At 48.2% G+C, this 14015-nt stretch overlaps 1 protein-coding gene across 1 annotated transcript in view; it reads right to left on the minus strand.

The window, feature by feature from the left end:
• CILP (cartilage intermediate layer protein) overlaps positions 1-14015 on the minus strand; it is a 91863-nt gene that overhangs the window by 24749 nt on the left and 53099 nt on the right. Inside the window, exons 5-7 of the mRNA XM_030190459.1 lie at positions 10576-10749; positions 7552-7866; positions 5644-5752 (exon numbers count right to left, since the gene is read on the minus strand). Coding sequence (XP_030046319.1) covers positions 5644-5752; positions 7552-7866; positions 10576-10749 — 598 coding nt within the window. The remainder of the gene's footprint in view (positions 1-5643; positions 5753-7551; positions 7867-10575; positions 10750-14015) is intronic.

Genomic DNA, 14015 nt, shown 5'->3' on the forward strand with positions numbered 1-14015 from the left:
AAATTTCATCTTCCATTTGGATGCCCAGTCTTCTAGCTTCCTAAGGTCTTCCTGCAATTTCTCACAATCTGCATGTGTTTTGACAACTTTGAAGAATTTTATGTCATCTGCAAATTTAATTACCTCACTCATCATTCTGATTTCCAGATTTGTAAATATTTTAAATAGCACCAGTCCCAGTACAGATCTTTGTGGCACTCCATCATCCGTTGAGAAAAATGGCCATTTAGCCCTACCCTCTGTTTTCATCAAATAATCAATTCCTAATCCAGAGAAGGACATTGCCTCCTATCCCCTGACTTTTTAAATTTTCTCAGGAGTCTCTCATGAGGAACTTTGTCAAAAGCTTTCTGAAAATCTAGATACACTACACCAACCGGCTCAACTTTATCCACATGTTTATTCATGTCTTGAAAGAAATGAAGCAAATTGGTGAGGCAAGACTTCCCTTGGCTAAACCCATGCTGACTCTTAAAGCCACAGTGCACAGTGACTGTGTTAAATGTCACTATTGCTGAGGAAGAAATTAATCTGCATGGCTTACCTTTTAATGTGAACTGGATCAACTACTCAGAGTCAAAATGGCAAGCTGTTTTTTCCATGACTGTCATGCAGTGTCACAAAGAATATAGACCGGTACCTATGAGCATTTCCATGTCTGACCAGGAATCATATGAATTGTATGGTTGGGGCAATAGAATGCTGTGAATCAGGGGGTGGAATGTAGGGAAAGAGGTTCACTGAAAGGATTAGGCAATGATTCGTTAAGATCTTCCAGAGTACCTTTTTGTTGTCCTAAATTTACCTGGATAGTGATCCATAGGGTTACCATATTTTGTCCCCCAAAAAGGAGGACACATGCCCCGCCCCTTTCACACCCACCCTGCCCCCTGTCACACTCTCGCTCCGCCCCCTGGCACATTTTCCCCTCCCCCCTGTCACATACCCCGTTGCCCCCCCTCCCCGTCACCCCCCTCTCCTTACCTTACTACTGCCCTGGTGGTCTAGTGACCTCTTATCCTCTTTCCTGTCCCGAAGGCGGAAGAGGTCACTAGACCACCAGGGCACTAGTAAGTAAGGGGAGGGGAGGCTAGCAATCTGCCCGTTTTTCCGGACTTCTGGACAAACGGGCAGGCTGGTGGGCAGACAAACGGGCAGATTGGCAAAACCCGTCCGGTTGCCCGGACATGCCCTCAAAAAGAGGACATGTCCAGGTAAGTCCGGACATGTGGTAACCCTAGTGATCCAGGTAGGATGCTGTAAATTGTCATTGACAGGATAACGCAGGGCCGCTGAGAGACTGAGCTGGGCCCGGGGCAGGGCCGCTGCCACTGCCGCCCCCTGATCACCGCTTCCCTGGATCATCGCTGCTCCCGCCCCCTCCCTTCAGGATTGCTGCTGCCACAACTGAGGCACCTTGGGGCTGGCGGGGATCCCGAGGCCTCGCCAGTGGAAGAACCCAGCGCTGATCTTCATTTCTGAAGGAAAAGTCCATTGATCGTTATTAAATTTTGGGGTTTTTGCCAGGTTCTTGGGGCCTGGATTGGCTGCTGTCGGAGACAGAGTGCTGGGCTTGATGGACCTTTGGTCTTTTCCCAGCGTGGCGGTGCTTATGTGCCCTGCCCCTGTGGCTGCTTTTTTTCTCTCATCGCGCATGCTCGGTTTAAAAAACGAGCATGCGCCTTAGGGGGAAAAGCTACCACTCAGCATGGCAGTAGAAGTGAGCGAAGAGCAGTACTGGAGGGGGGCCCAGCACTGGAGTTTTCTCTCTCCTGCTCCTGTCGGGACCCGATCACTCGGGGCCCATCAGAGCAGGAGAGAGAGAGAGAGACCCCGGTGCCAGGCCCCCCTTGGGATAACGCCAGGTAACCTCCCTTGCTTCCTCCATAGACTGCTCTGACACTAACCAGATAAGGCTTAGGTGGTCTGTAAAGATATTAAACTGCGGTGCCTAGAAGCGATATTTTTCTCTACACCCAAAAAAGGTCTTTTTAAAGACTGCAACGTTTCTTTAAAAGTCTGTTTCTGGAAACATTATTAATTAAGATTGTCAGACACGTTTACCAAGACTCCTGAAGAAGGCACTTTCAGTGCCGAAACATGGGACCATGTTGAGTCATCCTTTAATAAACTTTATATCTACATTGGATGTCTTTGGTCTGTTTTTGAAGTGCCTGGTCCTGTTCCCACTCCATCTCCTGTTCCTGTGACTTTTTGTGGGACATTGTTGTTTTTCCACTTCTCTGGTTTGGTTCCAAGGTATTAACCTGGAGTGGAGGAGTAGCCCAATGGCTAGTGTAGTAGGGGCTTTGAGCCTGGTAGCCCTGGTTCAATTCCCACTGCAGCTCCTTGTGAACTTAGGCAAGTCACATAACCCTCCTTTGCCCCAGGTACAAAAACTTAGATTGTGAACCCTCTGGGGACAGAGAAAGTACCTGCATATGACATGTACAGTGCTGAATACATCTAGTAACACTATAGAAATGATAAGTACTCACTCTGAAGGGGGCGTTACTAAGATGGCGGAAGTGTGAGCGCGTTCGGCGAAACTGCTCCTTGCTGTTCAAGGGTTAAGTGATTTCCTTACTCCACAATGCCGCATACAAAGCGAAAAGAAGCCGTGAGGCTTCCACTGCCGCCCGCAGCTTCTTCTTCTCCACTTCAGGGTAGCATGGTCCGTTTCCTGACGTGCCCGTCACAGAATGAAGAGACGGGGTCGCCTGCTGCAGGGGCATCCGGTGGAGCGGAGCCCCTGATGGGCTTAGAAACATCTTTATCCCCGCCTCCCGATTCTAAATGCCCTCCGTGTCCGGCTATAGATGTGGTGAGGGGAGCAGGCATCCGAGAACCCAACAAGGGGAACAAGGAGCCAGCAGACGGAGGACCCATGCCACAGGAAAGTAGCCAGGAGAGAGAGGTCCTTGGGTTTAAAGGACCTGTAACAACTCCGGAGGTTAATCTAGAGACGATCTAGCTAAGGCTAAAATGGACTCCACGCTTCAAAATGCTTCAGAAAAGGTAAATACTTTATCTTTGAAAATTGAGGACATGGCAAAAAATTTAGAAACGGTTAAAGACCTGACGACACAAGTAAAAGATCTAAAAAAAGATATGGATCAATTGCAAGAATTTAAAGTGACGGTGATAAAAGACAATTTGGCAAGGCATAGAAAAATTGAACAGATCGAGAATTTCAATAAAAGACTAAACCTTCGTGTTCTGAATTTTCCCAAAATTCCTGATAAGACGCCTATAGAGTTATTTAAAAAATACTTGCAAGAAATTTTGAAAATGCCTCAAGAACTTATTCCTCCTATAAATAAAATGTATTATCTTCCGACAAGTTTAGGTGGAAAAGAAGGAAAGAAAGAAGGGTTGGATGGTATAGACTTTAACAATCTGTCTGAAATTCTAGAACAATCCATCGAAATAGTTCCGCAAAGAGCCACCCTTTTGGTCTCGCCTGGTATTTGAACAAGACCTCAACGCAATATTAAAATTATACTTTAAATTTTCAAAGGTTCCTTTTTATGGAACAAAAATATGGATATTTCCAGATGTTACTAAAGTAACCCAAGAACGTAGAAAATTATTTCTGGCATTGAAACAGGATGTTCTTAAATTGGGTGGCTCATTTTTGTTAGTCTATCCTTGCAGTGCTGGAGCGAGGGTGCCTGACACCCAGGGCGGGTCGCCGCTGCGCACCCCCCCCCCCCGGGTGCAGGGCATGGCGCCCCCCCCGGAGCGCAACCCCCCGACACGCACCCTACCTTGCAGCGGGGGGCAGGCGGGAGGGCCGATCCGCTCCCAGTGCATGTCACTGAGAGCTGCGTCGGCTCTGCTGCTTCCCTGCTTTCTCTGCCCCGGAACAGGAAGTAACCTGTTCCGGGGCAGAAAAGAGCAGAGAACCAGCGAGCCGACCCCCCCCCCCCCCCCCAGCGCGTGCACCTGGGGCAGACCGCCCCACCCCACCCCCCTTCCTACGCCACTGTATCCTTGCAAATGCCTGGTCAGGTTTAGTGGGATAAAGTATGTATTCTATGACTCAGAACAGCTAAAATCCTTTGTGGACATGAAACAGCTTAATGTAGAATTAGTTAAATGATATGTGACGAATTACACACATAAACTGTTGGGGGGAAGAGGAGTTGGTGGTTGGGAGGCAAGGATAGGGGAGGGCAGACTTTACGGTCTGTACCAGAGCCGATGATGGGAGGAGGGACTGGTGGTTGGGAGGCGGGAAATACTGCTGGGCAGTCTTATACGGTCTGTGCCCTTTCTGCCTCGCCTCACCCCATGCTTGGAACAAACTCCCTGAGCCCATACGCCGGGCCCCCTCCCTACCCATCTTCAAATCATTGCTCAAAGCCCACCTCTTCAATGTCGCCTTCGGCACCTAATCACTTCATCTCTTCTCAGGAAATCTCATCTACCCCAACTTGACATTTCGTCTTTTAGATTGTAAGCTCTTCTGAGCAGGGACCGTCCTTATTCGTTAATTTGTATAGCGCTGTGTAACCCTAGTAGCGCTCTAGAAATGTTAAGTAGTAGTAGTATTAGTAAAAGGACAGGTACAAATTCAAGGTAAGGTATACACATATGAGTTTGTCTTGTGCAGACTGGATGGACCATGCAGGTCTTTTTCTGCCGTCATCTACTATGTTACTATGTTATGTAAACTGCATTTTCTATATTTGAATTAACATACCTGTATATAACTCCACTAAATTGTAATTCCCCCTTAACTTGAGGTCTAAGGAAGCATGTATAATTTTTCCTTTTGCTTATTTTTTTTTAACGCTTGTATTATGCTGTTTTTCTGTAACAAGTGATATGCTTGTAAGAAAGTTGGAAATTCTATGAATAAAAAAAAAAGAAAGTAATGATAAGTACTAGTACCGTGACAGTGATTCTATAAAGGGCTGCAATTTTTAAGTGCTAGGTAAATGCCTATTTCTGTATTGTCAGTGGCCCTTCTCTGGTTATCATGGTTATCATAATTGAGTATGGGGTTGATAAATATTTATGCAGATTTTTGTTCACAGCACTGCTCAGGACACTCAGATGTCCACATTCATAAAGTTTGTCTAGTTAACTTGGAGTCTGCTGCATAGACTTAAGTTTTCAAATCTTCCCCCTCTCCTCTATACCTACCCTTACTGCTCATTAAGTACATTTACGCAGGGAACTCATTGTCTGTTTTAGATGCACTTTCAGGGCTACCTTTGGCTGGTCAGTGCTCAGATTCAACGCCAGATATCTGAATGTCAGTCTCCATACACGGCTCAAACATTCCTTCCTCAAATGAACGTGTTACATTTCTGTTTTTATGTGGTGCTTTAGCACAGTTGCCTCAGAGGAATCTGAAACCATCTCATTTTGTGTTGAAGTCACACACTAAGTGGTGGATAGAAGTTCACCAGGATCTTCCAGGATCACAGCTTTGTGCATCGAGAAACTATGTTACCCATCTGGCTCAGGCAATGGAAAGAGCCAGTGACAAAGGAGGAAAGGACCCCTGTTCTGAATCTCAGCACCATGTTGTACCCTCTACAGGACACTTTCTCTTTTTCTTATTTCTGCATCTTTGCTATGGGAAGGAACAGTGGAATACGCCTGCTGCCACTGGAAAGTTTTTCTTACCAGAGATATTTACTGGGTGCGGGCTCCCCGACAGCATTACAGCAGAAAGTGACACTTTGTCCAGCATATCTGACTTTATTTTCTGGATTCTCCACAATGGATGGCTTTGCTGTGGAAGAAAGAGAAAGTTCATCTTTACTGGTATCCAGTCTTGAGATAAACCTGAGCCAAGACACAAAGATGGAAGTTGAGTCTGGTGTAGAGTTGTACCGTAAGTCTTCCATTGAGCCGAACCTCTGAGATCAGCCACATTAAGGCACCTACACTCCAAGATTCCCAAACACATCTCCTCTGCCCCATGTCATGCCTCGCCTCATTCTAATATACACTGTCACCAAGCAGGTTTTAAGACTGTGCAAGACTAAGGATTTCATCATTGTTCACCGTCTAGTATAGTGGTGTTCAATGGTATCTCCTGGAGAACTCTGGGTGCCCCCCCCCCCCATCATCTTTCTGTTTTTTCTGCTACTATCTGCCTCTCTAACCACGAACGTGGCAGAATAGGGGAAGCGGATGAGGAAGAGCCACTTACTTGAAAGACAAGACATTTCTCAATAGACTAAATAATGCATTTGGAAATTCTCACCTCCTTGAGGATACCTTCAATGAAAAATCTGAAAGTGAGCTGGTGGGAATGGATGTCACTGACCCACACTAGTCAACAGTGAGGGGGATAATAGAATGGGGGCGCCCCTGTAAAGGGGCGGGGCAACCCGTATTATCGAAACAAGATGGACGTCCATCTTTTCTTTCGATAATACAGTCGGGGACGCCCAAATCATGAAATTTAGGTCGACCTTAGAGATGGTCATCCCCGGTTTTTGGCACTAATGGAAAGCGAGGACGCCCATCTTAGAAATGACCAAATCCAAGCTATTTGGTTGTGGGAGGAGCCAGCATTCATAGTGCACTGGTCCCACTAACTGAATGGAAAAAGCCCTTCCCTTACCGATCCAGAAAGGAACGGGCATGCATGAAGGAAATTGCATGCAAATGAGCTGCTCGCTGTTAGCTCATTTGCACACAATTTCCTTTTCCTTCTTAAGGAGGGGAAGCGACGGCAGTTGAGGACATCCTTCCACGTGGATGTTTCTGTGAGAAGAATCTCCATGCCTTTGCTATGCCTCCAACACCCTCTTTATTTATTTATTTGGATTTTGGATCACAAGTAGCAGCAGTGGGATTTTAACCAGCCACCTCTAGATTGCAAGACCAGTGCTCTAACCACCAAGCCAGGGGTAGGCAACTCTGGTCCTTGAGAGCCGCAGGCAGGTCAGGTTTTCAGGATATCCACAATGAATATGCAGGAGATAGATTTGCATACCATGGAGGCAGTGTATATGCAAATCAAGGTCATGCATATTCATTGTGGATATCCTGAAAACCTGACATGCCTGCGGCTCTCGAGGACCGGAGTTGCTTACCCCTGCACTAGGCCACTCTGCCACTCTACTCCACTCCCTTGAAATTTGGCCGTCCCTGTGGGGGGGGGGGGTGCAGTTGAGGACGTCTAAAATCGGCTTTCGATTATGCCGATTTAGGCGATCTTAGGAGAAGGACGCCCATCTCCCGATTTGTGTCGGAAGATGGGCACCCTTCTCCTTTGAAAATAAGCAGGAGTATCACATCTCTGCATGGAGGCTCTCCTTCTGCTCATTCAGATCCGATGTGGCCCAACTTAAAAATGAGTGAAGACCATTGCTATGATATCGATTTACAAGCCAAAAGGAAGACAACTGCAGCTTCCTGGTCTAGTAACTGAACTGCAGAGAACAGCCCAGGTTTTCATTAACTTCTCCCCAATGTGTGTGTACAGAGCAGGATACCTTTGGTCTCTCATACATTTTCAATATCAAGTAACCCTGAACAACACTTGTAAAAGTTGAACCACTTCCGGACTGCAGTTACCTGCTCGTTTGAAGAACAAACTGATGGATGTTACTTTGTTGCTGCTTTTGGGCGCAGTGACAGTGAGTGTGGAGTACTTTTCTTTTTTGATCTGGAGTACGGTGTTGCCATCGGGACACAGCCCTGGAAGGGTGAATCTTCCAGCGTCATCTGACGTGGTTAAAAACTTCAGCTTCTTGGTCTGTTGGTAGACGGAGGCTCTGGCAGCTGGTGCACCATCCATCAGGTGGATCACTCCGTGCAGTACATGCCCCTCACACACACAGGCTTCGCAGGAAGCATCAGCTTGGCCCATGGAGCAGGACATGTCACAGGCTGAAAAAGTCAAGCGTGCAAAGCAACTAAAAGTATGCACTCTCTTTAATGCAGTATTTGATCAGTCATATAACCAAAGGGCAAAAGAGAGGTCATTATATAGGGGAAAGGAGGGAGGATGGGATTTGATATACTACTTGTCTGTGGTTACCATCAAAGCAGTTTGCATAATTATATATTTATTTATTTGCTGCATTTGTATCCCACATTTTCCCACCTCTTTGCAGGCTCAATGTGGCTTACATGGTACCGTAATCGGCGTTGACCGATTCCGGTGTGAACAAATACAAGGTGTGAGTAATATCAAGGTGATGTTATGGTAGAGTGAGATACAAGTATGGTAAAGACAGTATTGTCATGACTCTTGGAGCTTGGTAATTAGAAGCCCCAATATCATGGAGTATAACCCTGGCACAGCAATCACCTGAAGTCTCTATTATTTTATGAAGTCTCTTTTACTGAATAAATCACAGATAATTTACTCACAGATAGACATTCAGGATACAGAGACTTCTTAATCTGGAGGTTGTGGGAGGTGGAGATCTGAAGAGAGGTAGTTGTATTGCAGGGGGAGGGGAAGGTAGTTGAACAGGTAGAAATAGTCCAAAGCTGGGTGACTGGAATGTGCAATATCTCATTTGGGAGGAGATATATTCAGGGTAAAAAACCAGGTTCTTTACAGGGAGTTCTCAGCAGGACAGAGCTGTCTGGAGCAAGATGGTGTTAGCTCCATGTCCCTGGCTAGATGGTGTTGGAATGCCTCGTGGCTGAAAGGACAAAGAGCAGATAGAGGCCAATGGGAACAGAGCCTGCCATCGGGTAGCAAGGGGTAGTCCTAGGGATAGGAGGGAAAGGTCATACCTGGCTGACCTCTGAGGACAGAGATAGTAAGACTGAACAGGAAGTGACAGCAGGAAGACAAAAGAGCCAAGCTTGGCAGAGAGAGAGAGAGAGAAGGTCTGGGTAGCCTCACAACCAGTGGTAAGAGTTCTTACACAGCCAAACAAGTGTGGTTGCACTGCCTGTGAACTACATTACCCACAGTGCATTGCTTCTGTTTCTGTGAGTCTAACGTCCTGCACGTATGTGCAGGATGTCAGACTCACAGAAACAGAAGCCTGCGCGGCCGCGTACTGATCTGCAAGGGCAGGGTCCTGACGTTCTGCCAGACTCACAGAAATAGAAGCCTGCCCTTGCAGATCAGCGACGCGGCTGCACAGGCTTCTGTTTCTGTGAGACTGACGTCAGACTCACAGAAACAGAAGCCTGCGCGGCCGTGTCGCTAATCTGCAAGGTCAGGCTTCTAGATGGAGTGTTGCTAGTGGAGGAGTAGCCTAGTGGTTAATGCAGTGGACTTTGATCCTGGGGAACTGGGTTCGATTCCCACTGCAGCTTCTTGTGACTCTAGGCAAGTCACTTAACCCTCCATTGCCCAGGTAAAAAAAACACATTGATTGTAACCACAGAAAGGTGGTATATCAAGTTCCTTTCCTTTATACAGAAACATTTTCTGGCCATAATGCAGCTTGTGGAATGCACATGCTGCGCATCACAAGTCACATTCTGGTTTTTAGAATGGTAGTGAACCGCTTTGCATACATTTGCATGTTTTGCATCTCATTACTATGTAACCTGCAAAGACCTAACTGTTACTACGGTAGAGCAAGACAAGTTGCATTAAGGGGCAAACATCGCAACATAAGGCCCTAATGCGGCTTGATAACTTCCCCCTTAGTAGCAAAGTCAGGTTCAGAATCCAGGAATCCTCAGCGTTCTGGCTCTTCCTCTCGTGTTGAAATTGCTGGCTTACACCTTCCACGTATGCCAGTGTTATTTAAAAGCGATTAATGTAAACATTTGATGTTAGTAGATATTGTTGACTGTTAAGCGTCTTTGGCACGGTGAAAATCTGCCAAAGCAGAGGAACGCTGAAATCCCACGGAAATAGCAGACAGTGGGAAATAGACCAGGCTATCGAGGAACACACGCAGAGACAGCTCGCTGACGCTACCAATCAGGGGCGTAGCCAGACAACAGATTTTGGGTAGGCACCAAGTGTTGCCCCCAACCACCAAAAAATGATCTCAGCTGGCGGGAAAATGCTTCTTTCCACCTTGGCAGTCTGCAGCAGGCATGCGCTGAAAACTGAGCATGCGCAGGTGCCGATATCATGGAGAGTAGCGTTTTCGTTACCATCAGGGGGAAGTCTTCAGCTGGTGGAGCTTGGGATCCCCACCAGATACCACTAAACGTGTGCTACTGTTGGGTGGGCCAGAACCCTAAGTGGGTGGGCCCTGGCCCACCCAGGCCCACCCATGGCTACGCCACTGCTACCAATGCTGTTTGCCATACAAATGTCTTTTTGAAGACCAATTGTGCTTATCTACTTTTACCAACCACCATTCATCTGCTGGTGCTTTATACATTATATGAAGACTCCTGAAGCAGGCTTAACGCCGAAACACAGGTCTGTGTCGAGTCTCCACTAATATGTTTTACCATAGCTAGAAGACTCCGCGTGTGTTCCTGATTAGCCTGGTCTACTTCCCACTCACTATCACTGTCAAGCGTCTTTGGCACACCACAGCCCTTGTTAATGTCTCTGTGTCAGAAAACCCCAAACTACTATTACTACTTGAATGCACCTCTAGTAGACCAAAATCCTTCCTCGTCAGTACTAGCGTGTGAGAGGTGTTGTAACGACAGTACCGGTACAAGCCTTTCCTAGGCAACGTTTTCCTTCCTTGGCAGAACCAGTGCAATGCGCCTTCTGCAGACTTTCAGCTAAGCAGCTGCGACTCCGAGTCTGCACCCCATTTTCTCCACATTTCGCTGGGCACTCGCTCCAGGTGGACCATGACGACCAAAACTCCTTGGCATTGCCTGCCGGTGAATGAGGGAAAAGACAATTCTGGTAGGTACATGCTAGGGAGACCGTTCATTCTTCACACACATGACGAAACACTGCACACTAATGTCCACCGGAGTACCCTCTCCTCTGCCACGTGTGCTTTTTATACTCCCTGAAGTTGGGCTCTCTAAGGACCTTTGGGTGACAATATTCAAAAGCTTTAATGATAAGTAGTAGGTTTTAAGCTTCTTACGGCCAGAGGCTGTACCGAGCTCAGATATTCAATGCCATGTTCTGGAACTGAATATCCGGGTTACAACAGTCACCTGGAAGCTAATCACATACCGGCTGATATTCAGGGGTCCTTTTACAAAGGCACGCTAAAAAATGGGCTGCGGTAGTGTAGGCGTGTGTTTTGGGCGTGCGCAGATCCATTTTTCAGCGCGCCTGTAAAAAAAGGCCTTTTTTAAACAATTTTGCCGAAAACGGACGTGCGGCAAAATCAAAATTGGCGCTCATCCATTTTGGGTCTGAGACCTTACTGCCAGCCATTGACAGCGGTAAGGTCTCTCGCGTTAACTGTGCGGTAATCGCCTACACACGTCAAGTCAGAGTTACATCCCGATTTTCAGTGCGCGCCAGAAAATAAAATATATTCTGTGGTGCACATAAAAAATGAAATGATTGCGTGGGCCACGTGGTAGCCAGGCGGTTACTCTGAATTGGCACGCGCTGGGCACGTCAAGGCATCTATGCGGCTTAGTAAAAGGGCCCCTCAGACTGCTCTGCAGTTAGCTGGGCAGAGAAAATTAGGACTGAGTATTGCCACCAACCAATTACGTACTGCCCCAGCACTAACTGGTCAGTGTCTCAGCGGCGGTTGGGGACCCCTGCCAGCAAAGGTACCCGACGGTGGCGGGGGAGGGTTGGCGGCGGGAGGAGGGGTCAAAGGGGTCGGCGGCGGGAGGGCCAGGGCCAAATCTACAAGGGCCCATGCCCCCATGGCCCCATGTAGCTACACTCCTGTGACAAACCCCTCAACAGATTTGGGGACCAACATTCAAAAGCGTTTTTATGGTCAGTTATATGGTCACTGGTGATACCAAATGCACAAGTGCATTTTACTGCTTCTTGGACCTAGTGAAGAAGCAGGCTCGGTTCTGAGAGTGCTGGGACTGGTGAGACAGCCTCCTGCTCTCCCGCTTAGTATTGAGGTATCTGTCTCAGTACTGAGAGCACTGGGACCTGTGAGATAGTCTCCTGCTTTGTTCCTTACTGCTGGAGATGTCTCAGGGCCCGATGCACAAAGGCACCCGTTACAATTAAATATGGTTGCCGCTGGAAAATTTATCAAGTTCTAGCAGTGACCAATGCACAGAGGAGATTGCATGCAAATGAGATGCATGGATCCCCCTTTGGGCATCTGTCACTGGTTGGGACTCAAAGCTGTCAAATGCATTTGACAGCTTGTCCATCAGGGAGTTTTTTGAGTTGTGCGGAGCCCAGTGGACCCCCCCTCTTCAGCCCCTCCTCCCTGCACAACTCAAACTCTCTAGTGGTCTATTGACCCCTCTCCCAGCTTCCCCCCTGCCTGAACCAGTGGTCTAGTGGTCTGCCTCCTGACCTGACCCTACCTGACCCCAATCTCCCCCAACACACACACACACAACCTTTTAAAAATTCCTTGGTGGGCCAGTAGACCCGACCCTCCTCCTGACCCCTCAAGCAACCCCCCCCCCACTCTAAACATCACTCCCTGGTGGTCTAGTGCCCCCCAATCCCACACCCCCATGTACGTTAAATGCTCTGAGATGGAAATGATAATAGCAGACTCCTTGGGCGATGCAAGGAGTTTGCTATTTGCATGAATAACGTTTGTACAACTATCACTGATCTGCTCTTATCATTTCCATCTTCTGTTTTTTGGGACCTTAAATGCTCTGGACACAGGAGGGCACCTTTTCTGGTCTTTAGCTACTCCCAGTGCATCCCACGATGTACCAGGCAGGGGCTGGCCATTGCCATTTTGAAAGGGAGGGGGCATTGCTCTTGTCCTTCTGCCTCCAGCACAAGGGGAGGGGGGGGGGTCAGTAGACCATCGGGGAGTGATGTTTAGAGTGAGGGGTGGTAGTGGTCCACTGGACCACCAGGGATTTTTATAGTTGTGGGGGGGGGGGGGGGGGGGGGTAGGGAACACAAGCAGGCAGCCTTTTTTAGCTGCTTGTGTTTCCCTCCTCTCCGACGGTTCCAGAGTTGCCATAAAATCCAGCTCATTATAGGTACTCTGGAGCTGTGCATCGCTATGAATGCTCATTACAATACTAATGATTTGTAATACATTTGCATAGGGTTCTCGGTGGCTGGTAACGGCACACGTTAGAGCCATGGCAACCCCCTTTGTGCATTACTCTCTAAATAACGTTTGTTTTAGTACGATGCCAGCACAGTAAGCTTTGTGCATAACTGAGAGCACTGGCACCTGCGACAGAACCTCCTGCTCTACTGCTTAGTTTGAAGGAGCCAGGGCCGGTCCTAGGGTCTCTGGCGCCCCCCTGCAGACGATAAGTTGGTGCCGGCGCCCCCGCCCCCCCCCCCCCAGCATCTCCATTCTCTCTTCTCCCACCCTGCCCCTGTCCAGCGATTCTCCTTCGCCCGAATCGCCCCCATCCCCCACCGCCCTTGGTGCTTTAAATCTTTTAATTTACCTCCGTTCCAGCAGCCGCGTCATTTGAAAGCCCTGCCCCGTCTCTAGCCTTCCCTCCCTTCGTGAGTTCGTTCTGCAGTCCCGCCCTCGAGGAAATGACGTCAGAAGGCGGGACTGCGGAACGAGCTCACGAAGGGAGGGAAGGCTAGAGATGGGGCAGGGCTTTCAAATGATGCGGCTGCTGGAACTGAGGTAAATTAAAGATTTAAAGCACCAAGGCTGGCGCGGTATGGCGCCGCAGTGGTGCCCTTGAAGGCAGGCGCCCCCCTGCAGCGCTTACCCGCTTACCGGGTTTGACTGGCCCTCAAGGAGCAGGCTCAGTCCCGAGGGTGACTTTTGACAAAACCTCCTGCTCTATTGCTTAGCATGGAAGAGATGAGAGCACTGGGACTGGTGAGGCAGCCTCCTGCTCTTCTGTTTATTGTTGAAGGAGCTGGCTCAGTACTGAGAGCTCTGGGACCAGTAAGAGAGCCTTAGGACATATGAACATAACAGTAGCCATACAGGGTCAGACCAATGGTCCTTCTAGCCCAGTATACTGTTTTCCAAACAGTGGCCAAGCCAGGTCACAAGCAGCTGGCAGAAACCCAATTA

The sequence above is a fragment of the Microcaecilia unicolor genome, chromosome 1 (genome assembly GCF_901765095.1).
Source record: "Microcaecilia unicolor chromosome 1, aMicUni1.1, whole genome shotgun sequence".
NCBI lineage: Eukaryota > Metazoa > Chordata > Amphibia > Gymnophiona > Siphonopidae > Microcaecilia > Microcaecilia unicolor.